Source organism: Bos indicus x Bos taurus, chromosome 13 (genome assembly GCF_003369695.1).
Source record: "Bos indicus x Bos taurus breed Angus x Brahman F1 hybrid chromosome 13, Bos_hybrid_MaternalHap_v2.0, whole genome shotgun sequence".
In the NCBI taxonomy this organism is placed as follows: domain Eukaryota; kingdom Metazoa; phylum Chordata; class Mammalia; order Artiodactyla; family Bovidae; genus Bos; species Bos indicus x Bos taurus.
In genome coordinates, this window is record NC_040088.1 from 16,854,771 (window position 1) to 16,873,886 (window position 19,116).

The window sequence follows — 19,116 nt, forward strand, 5'->3', positions numbered from 1 at the left end:
GCTGTATCAGACAGCCCAGTTCCATAGTATATCCTGTGTATCCTTCAAAGCACTTATCATGACCTGAACTTCTCATTCATTTACTCTTATCTTGCTACTTCCCCACCAGATTATAAGCTCCACAAAGCAAGAACCTTGTCTGTTTTGTTCAGTGCTGTATATCAGTGGATACAGTGCCTTGCAAAGTACATACTCAATAAATATTTGTTGAGCAAATAAATGAACCTTTTCAAGCTTTAATGTTCTATGAGTGCTCTGCCACCTTAGTTGTGTCCAGCTCTTTGGAACCCATGGACTGCAGCCCACCAGGCTTCTCTGTCCATGGGATTATCCCAGCAAGAATACTGGAATGAGTTGTCAATTTCCTCTTCCAAAGGATCTTCCAGACCCAGGGATTGAACCTGAGTCTCCTGTGTCTTCTGCACTGGCAGGCACATCCTTTACCACTTGAGCCACCTGGGAAGCCCATTTTATGAGTAGTGTGCTCATGTGTAGGCCAAACAGGCATCAAAGTGAAAGAGTTAGTTGCTCAGTCATGTCCAACTCTTTGGGACTCAATGGACTGCCTTAGTTGTGTCCAACTCTTTGGAACCCATGGACTGCAGCCCACCAGGCTTCTCTGCCCATGGGATCCTCCAGGCAAGAATACTGGAATGGGTTGCCCCTCCTTTCTCTAGAGGATCTTCCCGACCCAGGGATTGAATCCAGTTCTCCAACATTGCAGGCAGATTCTTTACCATCTGAGCTACCAGAGATATAACCACTCATTCAACCCACCTATCTCCATTCTTCTTTCACATCCAATTACTGTCTTAAAAAGGAAATCTCTTGGCTATATACTTCCTATTGCTTACAAGTTCTTTCTCATGATGTCAGAGTCTCCAAGGTCAGTACTATGTACAATATATTGGCTGAGGGAATTGCATGAATATAATTGCTAACATTCTTCAAACGTTTATTCTGTGACAAGCATTGCTCCAAACACTTCACATTTCACAACAGCTTCACAACAGACTTTTATGATAGATACTTTCATTGCCCTCACTTATAAAGATGAGGAAACCAAGGCAGAGAGAAGTTAAATATTTTGTTCCAGGTCACAGCAGTCAGGGAGCAGCAAAACAGGGATGCCAAGCAACAGAGCTCCAGACACATGGTTCCTAGTCCCCTATTCTCTACTGCAGAGCTGTCCAAGGAAAATGAAAAGCCAGCTATATATGTAATTTTAGTAGCCACACTAAAAGGCCAGTAGCAACATTTAAAGTCAACAGAAATAGGTAAAATTTATTTTGAATATATTTTATTTTGCCCATTACCCATATACGATTATTTAATCAATATGATCAATAGTCAAAGTAATTGATATGATAATGTAATCAATATTAAAATTTTACTTTTTTATACTAATTATTCTAAGAGTCAGTCAGTTCAGTTCAGTTGCTCAGTCATGTCCGACTCTTTGCGACCCCATGAATTGCAGCACGCCAGGCCTCCCTGTCCATCACTATCTCCTGGAGTTTACCCAAACTCATGTCCATTGAGTTGGTGATGCCATCCAACCATCTCATCCTCTGTCGTCCCCTTCTCCTCCTGCCTTCAATCTTTCCCAACATCAGGGTCTTTTCAAATGAGTCAGCTCTTAGCATCAGGTGGCCAAAGTATTGGAGCCTCTGCTTCAACATCAGTCCTTCCAATGAACACCCAGGACTGATCTCCTTTAGGACGGACTGGTTGGATCTCCTTGTAGTCCAAGGGACTCTCAAGAGTCTTCTCCAACACCACAATTCAAAAGCATCAATTTATCGGCGCTCAGCTTTCTTCACAGTACAACTCTCACATCCATACATGACTACTGGAAAAACCATAGCCTTGACTAGACGGATCTTTGTTGGCAAAGTAATGTCTCTGCTTTTTAATACACTATCTAGGTTGGTCATAACTTTCCTTCCAAGGAATAAGCGTCTTCTAATTTCATGGCTGCAATCACCATCTGCGGTGATTTTGGAGCCCAAAAAAAATAAAGTCTGACACTGTGTCCACTGTTTCCCCATCTATTTGCCATAAAGTGATGGGACCGGATGCCATGATCTTAGTTTTCTGAACGTTGAGCTTTAAGCCAACTTTTCCACTCTCCTCTTTCACTTTAATCAAGAGGCTTTTTAGTTCCTCTTCACTTTCTGCCATAAGAGTGGTGTCCTCTGCATATCTGAGGTTATTAATATTTCTCCCAGCACAGTAAACTGTGGAAAATTCTGAAAGAGATGGAAATACCGGACCACCTGACCTTCCTCTTCAGAAACCTATATGCAGGTCAGGAAGCAACAGTTAGAACTTGACATGGAACAAGAGACTGGTTCCAAATAGGAAAAGGAGTACCTCAAGGCTGTATATTGTCACCCTGCTTATTTAACTTATATGCAGAGTACGTCATGAGAAACACTGGAAGAAGCACAAGCTGGAATCAAGATTGCCGGGAGAAATATCAATAACCTCAGATATGCAGATGACACCACCTTACCTTACGGCAGAAAGTGTAATTTAACACAATTCAGACTAGTCTCATTTCAAGTGTTCAACAGCTGTATGTGGCTAGTGGCTACCATACTGGACATTTAAGAAGACCAAAGAAAGGTAAAACGGTTGAGCTGGGAGCCAAAAGACCTCACCTCTAATCAAAGCTCTTATTGAGTGACTTTGGAAAAGTCTTTTTTTACCCTCTGGGTCAGTTTCCCCACATGTATTCTGAGCAAATGGGACAAGAAGAGTCCTAGGGATCCATCACATGTGAGAAAGTCAAACATCTGCCAACAACTGCAATTAACATGTGTCCAACTTTCTGCACTTTAAAATCAGCTTTCATACTCATTGATTACAGTCCTCAAACTACCCTGCTGCTAAGTCACTTCAGTCGTGTCCCACTCTGTGCAACCCCATACACGGCAGCCCACCAGGGTCCCCCGTCCCTGGGATTCTCCAGGCAAGAACACTGGAGTGTTCTTCTCCAATGCATGAAAGTGAAAAGTGAAAGTGAAGTCGCTCAGTCCTGTTCGATCCTCAGCGACCCCATGGACTGCAGCCTTCCAGGCTTCTCCGTCCATGGGATTTTCCAGGCAAGAGTACTGGAGTGGGGTGCCATTGCCTTCCCCGCAAACTACCCTAATAGGTAGCTATTACTGTCTCTGTTCTATACATACAGAAGTTGAGGCTCCAAGAAGACAACAGAACTTGTCCCAAAGCCACAGAGTCGATCAGTAGAGAAGCTGATACTCAAATGCAAGAAAGGCCAATGCTCTCCCACCACGATCATCAACTCAGTGACTTGAAGAAGAGAATTAAAGGGGAATGGTTGTGAAGATAGTCTGGGGCCTTCAGAAAAGTGAAAGGCAGTCAAGTCTCAGGGTAGGGTGAGAAGAGGCCCAGACTGAAGTTAAGAAGAGGTCCGGGCCTTGAGGATCGTAATGAATTGAAAGAACCCAGGAGAAATTCGAGGGAGGGACCCGGTTGACACGAGAAGTGAGAGGACCCAGGCCCAGGGAAGAGATGGGAGAAAGTGATATGAAGGAACTCTGGTCCTGCGATTCCTGCCTGGGTGAGAGGACAGTCCCCCCAGCCCTCCTCGACCCTCATACCTGGTAGCTCAGAAGTTCCCCAACGTCCATGGTTGCAGTCTCAGTCAACACTGGCTACTCGGATTCCCTCCACTCACGACCAAACCGCGGCCCCCAGAGCAGCAGCTCCAGCCACACTGCCGTAAAGCGCCTGGAGCAGGGGCCGCAGAGCCAATGAAGCAGAAGTGCGCGCGACAAGCAAGCCGGCCACACTGCAGTAAAACGCAGCGATACTGCAAAGCGCCCTGCTTTTAACAGCACTACTTCCGCCCGGAACCTGAAGGGGGCGGGGAAAGGGGCGGAGACTTGAAGGGGGCGGTGCGTTAAAAGAAAAGAGTAAAGGAAGCAAGATTTATTGCGCGCCCCCTACGTGCTGGGCGGAGTGCAGGGCAGAATGCACGGTTGTTTCCCTTGTCCTCTCTTAATCCATTCAGTGACCTAGGCAGTTTTATTCCTCATTTTATTCTCAGTTCACAGAGAAAACTGAGGCATTGAACTGCACTGTCCAGTACTCTACCTACTAACCACATGTGGTTACTGAGGGCTTGAACTATGGCTAGTCTGAATTAAAATGTGCTTTAAGTGTAAAGAAAATACCCATCTGATTTCTAAGACTTGCGTTGATTACATGTTGAAGTTATACTTAGGGTCAAATAAAATATAAAATTTAATTTCACTTTACTATTTACTTCACCATTTCTGTTTACTTTTTAAAATGTGGTTAGTAGAAAATGTAAAGTACTCGTGTGGCTCTCTTTGTGGCTTCCATTCCATTTCTGTTGGACAGCACTGGCTCAGAAAGTGTAGTGTCCAAGACCAGACAGTTGTTAGTGCCTGCGAAACAGTTGGTGATGACATTTCCTTCTCTGGGCTTCTGTTTATTCATCTATGCAAAGGCCAGTGGAAACTGGATAATCCTGTTTCTACTTAAGTGGTGTAAATAGGTTTTCTGTAGGTGAAAGTTGCCCATCATTGGAAAAGAACTATTCAAAGAGTGCATCTGAGCTCCTGGGATTTAAATGTTTCTGTATTCAAAGAGAGCTAAGCCTCTCTGCTAGTTCCCTTGGCTATTAGTCTGGTGCTTTTCATGTTCATGCTGTCTGTTTTAGTCCTTTCAGGCTGCTATGGAAAAAAAAAAATACAGTGGCTGGCATAAACACCAGAAACTTATTTCTCGCAACTCTGGGGGCTGAGAAGTCCTAGATCAAGGCACTGGCAGTTTCCTTGTCTGGTGAGGGCCTGCTTTAGGATTCACAGAAGTGCCTTCTTACTGTATCTTCACATGGAAGAAGGGGGTGAGGGATTTTTCTCCCACCTCTTTTACAAAACTAATCAGGAGGGCTCCACTCTTTTGATCTAATCAGTTCATCAAAGCCTCACTTCCTAATACCATCATCTCGGGAGTTAAAATGTCAAATTATGGGTTTCTTGGGGAGACACAAACATTCTGACCATCACAATATTGATAACCATCCTTCTCATCTTACCTTCACTGTCTCCAATTGTACAGAAATTATTTTTATTCCTCAAACTACCAAATCCTCTCCTCTTCTGCCTAGCCACTAGCCCCACACCTCAACCAACTGTTTCTCATCTTTCAGACCTCCAATGTCACTATCTTAGCATAATCTTCCACTACTCACCTTGGGTCCAAGTAAGCAAACCCTCCTCATGATTCTCTTTCCTAGCACCTTCTCTACTTCACTGTGTCTCGGTCTGTCCTTAATGGCTGATTACTTGTTTATTGACAGCCTCATTTACTGGACACAGGCTGCATGGGAGCAGGAATTGTGGATGTCATGTTAACCACTATATCCTATGACAAAAACCCTGATACAGTGTTCGGTACAGGAGGAGGAGTTTCCACAAAAGGGCCTTGTGGGTCATGATAAGGAGATTGGATTTTCTGCTAAGAGCATTAGGAAGATATTGAAAAGGTTTTAAGCAGGGGGGTTGGGGGGGGCGGGTTGTGATTGGGTTTATGGTTTTTAACAATCACCTATGCAATCTGCTTTGAACTGAGTTATCTGAGTGTCTTTTCCTCTCCTACTCAGCTGTGGGGGTAGACTGTGCCTCATTCAGGGATGCAGGACAGAGTAATGGTGGGAGTGTGTACTTTGGAATTGTGTACTCTTTAGAACTATGTCCCAGTTCTTGGTATCTGGAACCAGCTTATATAGACAGGCTTGCAAGACCCTGGGGTTAAACTTTAAGGAAATTTACAAGCCAGTTGACATCAGGTTGGTTCCTTCAAATCCACCTCAGTGGGCGTATTTACAACATGGAAATCAACATATGCTACAAATCATGACTCTTGGTTTTTCAGTGAGCTGACTGTTAAACCTTTACCAACACATCACTAATTTTGGTTCTAGCCAAAGTTCCACCACAATCACCTCTGTGCTTTTAGACAAGTTACTTTCTCTCTGTCAAAGTTGCAGTCTTCTCATATGTAAGGTGACTCATTCATTTATTCAGGAATTCACTGAGTGCCTGGTCAATGCCAGACACAATTTTAGGCTCTGAGGATATCGAAGTTTGTAAGGAGATAAGTTCCTGCCCTTTTGGGACCTACATCCTAGTTGGGGAGAAAACGTAACAAGGAAGATGAGGATGTAAAATCATCCTCATTTTACAGGTGTAGAGACAGAGGCAAGTGGCTATGTACCTGATTGCCTTCTCCGAAAAGTGGAGATCCAACTGAATTTACATCATAAGATTATGGGGAATTTACAAGAGATGCTGCATGCAAAGCACTTAGCTTGGTGCCTGGCACAGTAAAGTACTCAATCAATATTTGACTAAGAGTTGAGTGGGAATTGGGGGAGAGGGAGTAGGGCAGGGAAAATGAGCTCATTTCTTATATCCTTTCCTTTTAAGGTATTCAGTCAAGTCTGTGTATTTTTAGAAACCAGGCCTTAAAATATAAAATCATAAGGCAAAATCATATGAGAACCATGTTTGGGAAGCACCCTGAAATTAGGATAATATACCTTCCAGGGCGGAGAAGGCAATGGCACCCCACTCCAGTACTTTTGCCTAGAAAATCCCATGGACGGAGGAGCCTGGTAGGCTACAATCAATGGGGTCACTAGAGTCGGACACGACTAAGCGACTTCACTTTCACTTTTCACTTTCATGCATTGGAGAAGGAAATGGCAACCCACTCCAGTGTTCTTGCCTGGAGAATCCCAGGGACAAGGAAGCCTGGTGGGCTGACATCTATGGAGTCGCACAGAGTCGGACACGACTGAAGTGACTTACCAGTAGCAGTAGCAATACCTTCCAGGGAAGGTTTTCCAGAGAAGGTGCCATTTGGACTAGGGCTTAAAGGATGAGAAGAGTTTGCCAAGAGGACGTGGGGAAAGATGGGTGACCTGGACAGAAGAAACAGCATGGACATAGACAAGGAACTGGACAGGGAATATTGTGTGTGGAGGGAATGGTAAGAAGTAATAGAGGAGAGGGCAGCTGAGCTGAGGAAGAGCACAGAGAGAATTAAGGGATTTAACACATAAAAACATGACACCTGCCGGGGGCCAGCCCAGGCTGATCCAGGGTATTCGAAGGGGAGACGGCTTCGGCGAGGATCAGGATACAATAGCTTCAATTAGATATTAATTAGAGATATAAAGAGTAATAGAATGAGGATAGCTCAGCAGGAAAATTCGGTGGAGAAAAGAGGCTGAGTAGCTTGGTTTACGCGGGAGACCAATAAAACTTCAAGACAAGAAGCTTGCACCACTTACATAGGCTGCAGGCGTCCTTCCGTTCTCCCGAAGGAGAGGAGACACTGAGGCCTCCCCGGTCAGATCTTAGAAGCCCAGGCATAATAAGTAAGCTTGGTGGGTTCCGCGCTCCAGATGGAGACTCAGCCAGAGTTTGAGAGAGAGAGCGACATGGGGAGACCAGTATTTCGAGAAACTGATCCCCATTCTTTATTTTCAAGAGTCTGTTTTTATACACTGACATGTTATACAAAAGTCACGCAGGGACAGCAGTCCTGACTTTTATTAAAGTCAGGTGCTTCATACAAATGTATACAGAGGTCTTAGAGGTGTTACATCATCTTCTGGCCAGGGGGCCTGCTGACAATTTATGACCCTCTCCTTGTGACAGCGGTCAGTCAACCAGAACACTTATTTCTCCAAGGGTGATTATTCTTAAAACAGACGCCACCTTCCGAAGGTACCAGATAAAGTTACATTCCTGTAGGGTGAGGGTGTAGTGGGTTTTAATTAAAGAAGGAATTTGCTTAGCCTAAGGTCTAATGTGATTAATATCAAAGGTTAATACTTATTTCTTCTATATATTCATTAATGTGTATAAGGGCAGGGGATGTGGAGACTTAGCAATAAACATTGGCTCAACAAATGAAAAACCCTTCACCAATACAATTTCTAATCAGCCCACTATACTTGTACTAATGGTTTTCTAACTTTTCTAAAGAACCTGTTTTTAGAAGGTTTAAAGCATCTTATGCCTCTCACAGTTGGGAGGCTGTGAGCAATCACATGTGGCCGGACAAGCCTGTCAGGCAGGCTAGAGAACGTTCAGAGGAGTTTGTAGGTTAAAACACTCTTGTCACGCCCAGGAGTTTTTACTAACTGGAGCTCTAAGTTAACTCCTTCTCCGAAAGAGGTGGTGGGGGACAGCCCCCCGTAAAGTCAGAGGTGTAGGTGAGAGCACAAAGTAGCAAAGTAGGCAGGCTCTGGTTATGGGGGTAGATGCTTGAGAATTTCCAGGGGGACTCCTGAGGCTCAATCCCACCTTTGCGTATGTCGAGCCTCCTTCCTCATGACCTTTGCCACGGGCGGAGTGCCTCACGCCAGCCCCCAACTGACACCCAATCATGTCTGAATTTCAGTTAAATGATAAAAAAGGTTTTAGTATAAATATGTTCCAGAAACTTTCCTGGTGGTCCAGTGGTTAAGACTCTGCATTCCCAATGCAGGGGGCCTGGGTTAGATCCTTGGTCAGGGAACTAGATCCCACATGTCACAATTAAGAGTTTGCATGCTGCAACTAAAGATCCTGCATGCCACAACTAAGCCCAAGTGCAGACAAATAAATAAATATTTTAATAAATAAGTAAATATATAAATATGTTCCATGGAATATGTAGTAACATACCAAAAGCTTTTTGTTGCTTATCTGAAATCCAAGTTTAGCTGGGCATCCTGTATTTTATCTAGCAATCCTCATCATGGAGGATCTTGAATATCACATTGTGATATTTCAATTTTATCTTGATGGGAAGGTCCATTAATAATTCCTTAGGAACCTCCACAGGGATAAAGGTTGGGGCCCCCATTCTTCAGGTCTCAGCTTAATGTCACCACATCACAGGCATCTTCCTTGACTATGAGATCTATAATAGTCCCTCCCTCCCCTGAAGATTCTCCATCAGGAACTTCTCTGGTGGTCCTGTGGTTAAGAATTTGCCTTGCAATGCAGAGGACACAAGTTTGATCCCTGATCAGGGAACTAAGATCCCACATGCTGTGGAGTAACCAGGCCCTGTGCACTGCAACTCCTGAGACTGCACGTCACAACTAGAGAGTCTGTGTGCCCCAACAAAAGACCCTGCTTGGTAAATCAGCAGCCAAATAAATAAAGACACAAGTAAATTTTTACGAGAAGATTCTCCATCAGCATTCCTAACCGTTATCTTCAGAACACTTGTGATTTGTGTTTCTGTATTTATCTTCTTTTCACTCATTGGGGAGGGTCTGTTTTCTCTTTCATATGCTATGCTCCACAAGGCCAGGGATTGCTGCCTTGCTCACCACAGCAACCTCAGAACCTAATACAACACCTAGCACTTAACTCGGAGAAGGCAATGGCACCCCACTCCAGTACTCTTGCCTGGAAAATCCCATGGATGGAGGAGCCTGGTAGGTTACACTCCATGGGGTCGCTAAGAGTCGGACACGACTGAGCAACTTCACTTACACTTTTCACTTTCACCCATTGGAGAAGGAAATGGCAACCCACTCCAGTGTTCTTGCCTGGAGAATCCCAGGGACGGGGAAGCCTGGTGGGCTGCCGTCTATGGGGTCACAGAGAGTCAGACACGACTGAAGCAAAGCAGCAGCAGCAACAGCACTCAACTGGCACTCCCTACAGTTGCTGATTTAATAGATGAACCAATCAATCTACTGAAAAATTGATACAATCCTGGCAATAATACTATCAAATACTTTCAAATCCCTACCCCAAACCCTAACAAAATGCTATTCCAATGTTAAAGATGAGGAAAGTTCAGAAAAGCTGTGTATATGCTAAGTGAACTAAGTCCAACAGAAAAAGCTTAATACCATATGATTTCACTTAGATGTGAAATCTAAAACAAAAGAAAAAAATGGGCTCATGAATACAGGGAACAGATTGATGACTGCCTGACGTGGAGGGGTGGGGAGTGGGCAAAATGGGTGAAGGGGGTCAGAAGGTACACATCTCCAGTTTTAAGATGAATTACTCATGTATTATAGTATATAGCCTGGTGGGTATAATTAATAATACTGTGTGCATATTTGAAAGTAGCTAGATGAACGGATCCTGAATGTTCTCATTACTAGAATAAATAATTTTTGTAATGATGTAGGATGGACTTCCCAAGTGGTTCAGTGGTAAAGAATAAGTCTGCCAATGCAGTAGACATGGCTTTGATCCCTGGGTTAGAAAGATCCCCTGGAGAAGGAAATGGCAACCCACTCCCGTATTCTTGCCTGGGAAATCTCATGGACAGAGGAGCCTGGCGGGCTATAATCCACAGGGTGACCAAACTGTCAGACGGGCTTAGTGACTAAACAACAAAGATGTTACCTGGACTTATGTGGTGATTGTTTTGCAATATATACAGATGTAGAACATTACATGGTACACTAATATGATTTATGTAAAGTATACATAGAAAAACTAACAAAGGAAAAAAAAAAAGAAGAGCTATGGGTTATGCACCAAACAGTCCAAAAACATGTGATAATGATGATGATTTGAGCGTGGCTTCCACAAGAGAGACGGGAGAAGGGCACCACTCTGGAGACCAGCTGCTGGGCTGTAACCTTTTAAAAAATCTAATGTGGAAGAATGATTCCTTCTGGAAAATTTCAAGTAGCTGTGGGCCTCCTAGTTTTCCTTAAACTTCAAGCTTTAGGTGCTCCAAGATGTAATCAGAGTCTCCTCCTCCATCTTTTATTGCCACAATAAATTATTTGTTGGAACAGCCTTTAAGAAAATATCCTCCGAAAAAACACTCATAAAGTGTATTTATCACCAATATTGAGCTCCTACCCTGCCATTATGGACTGATTGGAAACATATGACAGTGTCGTAGAAATCCAGACGCCTCCATTCAGGCACTGAATGAGCGGGGAAAAGTCGCAGGGTAGGCAGTGGAAAGGGGATCTGTATTTCCTGGGGAGTAGAATGCAGTTTCTGGGCTTCAAGAGAAGTCTTTGTTCCCTCTGCCTCTCACTCCCCAAGTCCAGGTTCTCAGATCCTGTCTACTCTAGTATTTTAATTTTTTATTTTGGATTTTCTGTTTGCTATCTTTTTTAAAAGATTTGTTTGTTTACTTACTTATTTACTCTTGTCTGTACTGGGTCTTCGTTGTCGAGCTCAGGCTGCTCTCTAGTTGGGATGCGTGGGGTTCTCACTGCAATGGTTTCTTCTGTTGCAGAGCAGGGGCTCCAGGCACAGGGGCTTCAGTAGTTGTGGTGCAGGGGCTTAGTTGCCCAATGGCATGTGGAATCTTCCCAGACCAGGGATCAAACTCGTATCCCCTGCATTGGCAGGCAGATTGTTAACCATTGGACCACCAGGGAAATCCTACTCCAATATTTTTAAATAGTGAAAGCTGAAATGTAGAAGGTTTAGTCACTTGCCCACAGCCATAGTGTTAGTCATTGGCAGTACTCCAATCCAAGCCTGTCTGACTATGCACTGCACAGTAGGGATTTGAGCTCAGTGAACCTCCCAAACGGTGCTGACACTTATGATCCAAGCACAGATGATTACTGAATGCTGAAGAGTAATTATCTCTCCCAGTAGGCACAGGTCTCAATTAGATACAAGGAGAGTTTGCTTTCTTAGATACACTGGGAGCCAAGTAATAACTCTAACAGTCAGGGAGGTGCAACACAAAGGAATTATTTGGGGGCTTTATTATTGTTAAAGTATGATAATAGAATTGAATTACATTGTCCTAATCTTTGAGAGATACATACTGAAATCTCTGTATGAAATAATGTGATGACAGGAATTTGCTTCAAAATAATCCAAGGCGGGGGGGTAGGTGTGGGGGTGAGTGTGGGGGATGGATGCAGGTGTGGGTGGAAGCCAGGATGAGAAGTTTATTGGTGAGCTGTTAATTGCTGAAGCTAGGTAATGGATGCATGGGAGCTCATTTTCTTACTCTCCTGGCAACCGAATGGCAGCGGCAGTTCCAGCCACAATAACATCAAAAAGAATAAAAAGGATCATCTTTTCTTGAGGCTTTCTCTTAGGAGGGAGGGAGAAGGAAGAAAGGACGTGGGTAGGGACCAACTGTGTCTATTGCACAAGAAAGGATTCCCTGGTCAAGTGTGTAGGGCTGGGAAAGCCATGAGTGCCAGTACACACAACAGCTCCTAACAGTGTAACAAGTCTCATAAACCCCTAATTCTGAGGGGCTCCCCATCAATGCCTCATACCAATGGTCCCAGTGAGTCAGACCTTGCTGAGAGGCTCTCATAAAAAGGAATGGAGGGACTTCCCTGGTGGTCCAATGGCTAAGACTCCATGCTACCGATGCAGGAGGCCCAGGTTCAATCTCTGTTTAGGGAACAAAAGATTTTCATGCTGCAACCAAAGACCTGATTCAGCCAAATAAATAAATAGACATTTCTTAAAAAAATCAACTTTTATTAAAAAAAAAAAGGAATAGAGAGAATTCTTAATGCAATCAATATTTGGGGTCAGTGAAAGGACCACTTCTAACTTAGGAAGTAAGCAAGTTCCATAGCCAGTGAGCTGAAGCAGCTGTTTATTACCTACCTTAACACTAAGGGGGCTTCCCAGGTGGCACTAGTGGTAAAAAACCTACCTGCCAATGCAGGAGATGTAGGAGTCATGGGTTCGATCCCTGGGTCAGGAAGAATCCCTGGAGGAACACATGGCAATCCATTTCAGCATTCTCCCTTGGAGAATCCCATGGACAGAGCACCCTGGTGGGCTACGGTCCATAGGGCTGCACAGAGTCAGACACAACTGAATCGACTTAGCATGCATGCATAGCACTAAGGAGATGGATTAGCTATCTACTGTTGTGTAACAAGTTACCTAAAAGCAGAGTGGCTTAAAACAACAATGAACCTTTATTATCTCACACAGTTTCTGTGGATCAGGAATTTGGAAGCAGTTTTAGCAGGATCAAGGTCTTTCTTGAGATTAAAGTCAAGATGTCAATCATTTCCAGGATGGGTCAGTCCCATGCCCAGCAGGTTGATGGTGCCTGATGGCCAGAGACCTCCATTCCTGATCACATGGATCCATCTGACCACCCATGTGTTCTCATAACACGACAGCTGGCATCCCCCAGAGCAAGTGATCCAAGAGAGATCAAGGTGGAAGCTCCAACGTTTTTTGTGACTTCATCCTAGAAGTTATAGTCCATCATTTCTGCAACATCCTATGGGCTGCACAGGTCAGACCAGTTCTTTGTGGGAGAGGATTACACAGGGTGTGAATGTCAGGAAGCGAGTCATTGGGTTCATCTTGGAAGTGGAGCCTCCAATGCAGTCAAGCTTTCAGGTGGTGCAACCCTGGCTGACATCTTCACTGCAGCCTCTTGAGACACGGGGCACCAGAATCATCCATCTATGCCAGTCCTGACTTCCTCATCCACAGAAACACCAAGATAATAAATGCTTTGGTATTTTAACCTCCTGAGTTTTTCAGTAATTTGCTATGCACCAATGGATATAAAAAATCGAAGAAGCAGGTGAGGTGCCAAAGAGTGACATTCCCATCATTGGCTGCCACCGTGACCTATTGATAAACTGAGCATCTGATTAATACCCCTTTAGACTCCCTGAACCATTCCTGGTAGACATCAATGAGGGCAGAGAATGGACCTGCACACCAGGTCGACATGGAGGGGCAGCTGCTAAGTGTACATCTTCTCTTAGAGGATCACGATGCATGTCAGTATATTAAAAAGCTCCAAGCAGTCTTGTAGGGGAAAACCTGTTTAACTGCTTTACTCAATGCTTTCCAGTCTATTTGACCACAGAAGCCATTTTTCATGCAACATCGGTGGAAGCAGTATTCTGAGAAACACACCTTAAGAAAAACCGCTCTACGTCAACCTCCACAGAAGTTTCAGCAAATCCTCTACTCAGAGTGAGATCTCAAATTTTTGCTTAGGAAAAAAAAAATCTGTGCATATCCATGTATACATTTAAAAGACCTAAATTTTTCCAAGCCTGACCTCCTGAGCACACAAATGATGTCCCATTGACATTATTTAATATTCTCTGACACAGAGCTTCTTCCTACACCAGTCAAAGCAACCCCACCTCACCCAGCCTAATTCTCATAAACAACTGAGTTCTTTCTGAGCGTGCACATACCCACGTACACCCCTGGTTGGTCCTCTCAAAGGACTGACCTCTTAGACTACTCTGGTGGTCCAGGGTTAAGAATCTTCCTGCCAATGCAGGGGACACAGGTTCCAACCCTGATCCAGGAAGATCCCACATGCTGCAGGGCAACAAAGCCTGTGTGCCACAGCCGAGTCCTCTCTCTAGAGGTCACATGCCGCAACTACTGAAGCCCGTGTACTCTAGAGCCCATGCTCTGCAACAAGAGAAGCCACTGCAATGAGAAGCCCACGCACCGCAACTAGAGTAGCCACAACTAGAGAAAGTCCACATGTTAACAACGAAGACCCAGAGCAGCCATAAATACATAAATGAAATTCAGAAAGAAAGAAAGAAAGGACTGACTGCCTCATTAGCAGCTGTTGCCCCCAAGTAACAAAGGGAAGCCTCACCCTCGCCATTGGTACGCTCCTCAGGGTGTTGCTCCCTGGCGCTCCAGAAACTGCAGGACCTGGAGGTGTCACGGGCTCCTGGTTGGGTCCTCAGAGCAGCAGAGCTGGAGTGTGTCCTGCAGAGTTGTAGGGAGTGGGCATCTCTCCTCAGTCTAGGTGGGACTTGCCCTTTGGACGCCAAAGCAGTTCTGCTTGTATCTCGAATCTCACTTCCTCTTTCCATAGCATCTCTCTATAAGAGGGTCAGGCTCCATCCCTGAATGAGACCAAGTGGTAGACAATACCCTGTTCTCCCAACTCCCCATCTACCCTCAGATGCCCACAAAAGCTCAAAAGATTCTTTTCTTTCCCATTGCTCCCTTCCCTACTTCTCTTCCTCCTGTTCTTTTCTTCTTGTTCCTCTTCTTCATCACCCTCACCACCTGGTTGGGGGCGTTAATTAGTCCATCAGATTCTATTACAATCTAAAGTCCTATTAGATCAGCTGGGACCCCCTTCTCTGAATCTTACGTACATGTGTGCATGTGTGCTAAGTCGCTTCAGTTGTGTCCGATTCTGTGCGACCCTGTGGACCATAGCCCACCAGGATCCTCTGTCCATGGGATTCTCCAGGCAAGAATACTGGCATGGGTTGCCATCCTCTCCTCCAGGTGATCTTTCCCACCCAGGGATCAAACCCATGGCCCTTATGTCTCCTTCACTGGCAAGTGGGTTCTTTACCACCAGCGCCACCTGGGAAGTCCGGATCTTACATGAAGAAGATGCAAAGGCTATGTGATGTCAGTGGTGATGCTCTCTGAGGAGTGGGCTATGAGTGGCTTTAATTTTCTTCTTTTCGTTTTTGTTGTTTATTTGCATTTTCTCAATTTCTATCCTTAACAAGTATTATAGAAGTAAATAATAAATATATAAAATATATAAGTATTTACAAAGGCAATCAAATAAAACTGTTTTTTATGTCCATGCCATGTGTTAGTTGTTTGTAATGCCACACCTTAAGCTTTGTAAAATGACATGGTTTCTATTCTCTTTGGATGCTCCCCTCCCCCAACGCACCTCTAACCATCCTATTTCTCTCCATGATAAATAACCACTGTTGGTATTTTTGGAAGAGGTTTTTATGGAGCTTATTACATTTTCTATTTATGTGTTTTTGCTTATACCATCACCTTATTCCTGGTGATTTAGGAAGAAAGGATTTAAAGTGACTTAAGAAGACACATAGCTTCCCTGGTAGCTCAGCTGGTAAAGAATCCGCCTGCAATGCACGAGACCTGGGTTTGATCCCTCGATTGGGAAGATTCCCTGGAGAAGGGCATGGCAACCCACTCCAGTATTCTGGCCTGGAGAATCCCCATGGACAGAGGAGCCTGGCGGGCTACAGTCCATGGGGTCGCAAAGAGTCCGACACGACTGAGCAACTAAGCACAAGAAGATACATAAAACACAACAAGGTAGCCCAAATTAAAAGAAGGTTTAAGAAAAAGGAAAAAAACACGGAGAAGAGCATACAACAGAGATAAAAAATGAAGCTAATACAAAAACACACAGAGTCCTATTGGCTTGCTCCAGGGAGGCCACTAGTTGGTTTTAAGTAACTAGCAAATACAGGAAGAGCAACTTGCCCATTAATTGGTCTCTCCTACTCCAGCCACTCATCTAGTGGTTTTCAAATTATGGTCCTATGGAACCCTTTCATGAACTGCTCCCAGCTGTTCCAAAATCCAGTTGTGGAAAACTGGCAGTTATAGGCCGACTCGTGGAGGGAAGGGTTAACGGGTAGAATTACCTTCATTGGTCATTTTCTCTCAGTGCATGTCCCCCAGCTGTAGCACCTGCCTTCACTTCTTATGGCAGAGCCCTATACAAGATAGTATTTGATTTTAGCATAAAATTATATATTTACTCATTAAAAAAATTAATTTGCCACCATTTCACGCTATTTTGCAAGAAGGACAATGATTTCAAGGTGTTGCTCTACCACCTAAAAAAGCTGGGGAAAGCCCAGTTAGGGGAAGGTGCTATATATAAGGGCTTCCCAGGGCTTCCTCCTGCCAATGCAGGAGACGCAGGAGACACAGGTTCTATCCCTGGGTCAGGAAAATCCCCTGGAGGAGGAAATGGCAACCCATTTCAGGATTCTTGCCTGGAGAATCCCATGCACAGGGGAGCTGAGCAGGCTACATACAATCCATGGGGTCAAAAGGAGTTGGACACGACTGAATGACCGAGCACACAGGCACACTATCTACAAGAATTCAGTTGAGCAGCCTTGCTCTGGCCACTGGAACATGCTTTGACTGTCTGTGGAGCAGGTCAGAGGTGTCAGAGAATTAACAGTCCACCCTATCCTCCCACTCCAGAGCAGCTCTCAGCCTGATAGAACTTAGTACATAAATGCCCAGCTCCCTCACTCCTCAGGTGGGGTAACTCTGAGCTATGGTGTTGTTCACTGGCTCCCAGAGGTCTGGCCAGTGTTCCCTGGGGTCATATTCCAAATAAACTCTGTATATATGAATTCTTATCTCAGGCTTTGGGGAGATCCCAAATAAGGTAGTGTATCATAAGGACAACAGGTTTGAGTATTGCAGGGGAGGATGGGTAGACCAGTTGTCCAGGCAGGAGGTGCTTGGGGCTTGAACTGGGTGTGCTAGGGGTGGGCAAAAGCTGGAGAAAAATCAGCAGAGCCAAGATACACACTGGATGTGCTGGAAAAGGAAGAAGGTGATGTGAAGGCTGCCTCCTGGGCTTTGTCCTCCCTGGAAGGGAGGGCAAGGGGAAAGGTCAAGAATACATATGTTAATAATTTTGTGCGTGTCACAGAACAGCTTGTAATCACCAGATTTTCTGGAACTCTCTGCTGTCTTCTTGCCCTGCCCTGACTCATCAGACTCTAGAACAACCTAGCTGCCATTGTCAGGGGAAGTCTGCATTTTCTCCTGCAGGGCAGGATCCAATAACAGTGTTCTCATCCAATAAAGGTGGCTGGCGCACAGGGACAAAATATTGAATTAAAAACAATACCAGTGCTGCTGAGCTCGCGCCACCCCTGAACTGCCTCTGCGCGCCTTTGCTCTGCAAATTGGTAATGGGAGCCCCAGGGAAATACTGTCCAGGAGAGCGAGGAGGAGGGAAGGTGGGGGAGACGGGGAAGCAAAGTCAACTCTTAGCCTCAGTTGGCAGAGCCAGCGCTCAGGAGCAAGGAGTCAGCTGCCCGAAAACCAGCCCTGAGCTGGTGCCCTGGCCTTGGTCCTGTCTCCGTAAAGCCACCTTCAGTGAGAAACTTGGATCCTCTGGGATCAGGTATTCTTGGCTTTGAAGCCTGCCTCCACCTTATTGCATCTCTACTAACTCTGGTGATTCAGACAGTAAAGAATCTGCCTGCAATGCGGGAGACCCAGGTTTGATCCCTGGATCGAGAAGATTCCCTAGAGGAGGAAATGGCAACCCACTCCAGTATTCTTGTCTGGAGAATTTCAAGAACAGAGGAGTCTAGTGGTCTACAGTCCATGGGGTTGCAGAGTCTCAGACATCACTGAGGGATTAACACTTCCACTTTCTTTCCACCCTATTGCTTGACTCTGTGACCTTGGGTTAAATCCTTAGATAACTCTGACTTCAGTTTTCTGGTGGCATTATTTCAAGGCCCAGCACATGCCAGCACTGTGCTTAACATTTATTTAATCCTAACAAGGACTCTATTTCCATTTTACAGTTGATGGAACCAAAGCTCAAAGGAGTCAGGTAACTTACCCAGGGTCACATAGCCAGGTATAGCCAGATTTCAGATAAAGTGGTGTAAACACTGCATGGGCCCTGTTAACCATTACAGACTACTCCTCTTCAGATAGGAAATCTCCTATTTTCAAGCTGTTGGGGGCATCCCCATGCCATTAGAGGGAGGGGCTCTCTCTGTAATACAGAATCTAGTCTCATAGCTTGCTGTATTCTCTTTCACCCTCCCCCTCTCCCCACTCCCAAGTCTTCTTATTTTTTTCCTCCAACCTTTTCCTAGCCCAGATTACAAATTCCGCCCTTTGGTTCTTGGCCAGCAGTTTACCACAACCATATCATCACCTTTTAGCCACCACACTTGACATCTTAGCGCCTGCTCACATCCATGCCCAAATGGGCCTCACCTGTCTCCAAGGAAGCTTATCAAAGTATTCCCCCAACCCAAACAGTTGTTTTCAGGAAGAATCCTGATGCCCACTGTTACAGTGATCAATATGTCTCCACCATGCTTCAAAGCCTGAAGCTCAGATGGGGTCCTAGGGGTCCTAGGTCTGTCCTCAGAATAGACCTAGGGGTTTGGACATAGTAAGTACACTGGGGTTGTCGAGGCTGAGCTGCGGAAGTGAACAGGGCTGCCCAGGGAGAGTGAGTGGAGTAAGAAGGGCAACCTTGTCCCTTTCCTTCTCCTCCTCCAGATTCAGGAATGCAATTCCAGGACCTTGAAATCTACATAAC

The 19,116-nt window shown here is 44.9% G+C and overlaps 1 protein-coding gene across 1 annotated transcript in view; it reads right to left on the reverse strand.

The window, feature by feature from the left end:
• CTNNBL1 (catenin beta like 1) overlaps positions 1-3,865 on the reverse strand; it is a 166,988-nt gene extending 163,123 nt beyond the window's left edge. Inside the window, exon 1 of the mRNA XM_027558573.1 lies at positions 3,630-3,865. Coding sequence (XP_027414374.1) covers positions 3,630-3,659 — 30 coding nt within the window. The 5' untranslated portion in view covers positions 3,660-3,865. The remainder of the gene's footprint in view (positions 1-3,629) is intronic.
• Between the last annotated feature and the right edge of the window lie 15,251 nt (positions 3,866-19,116).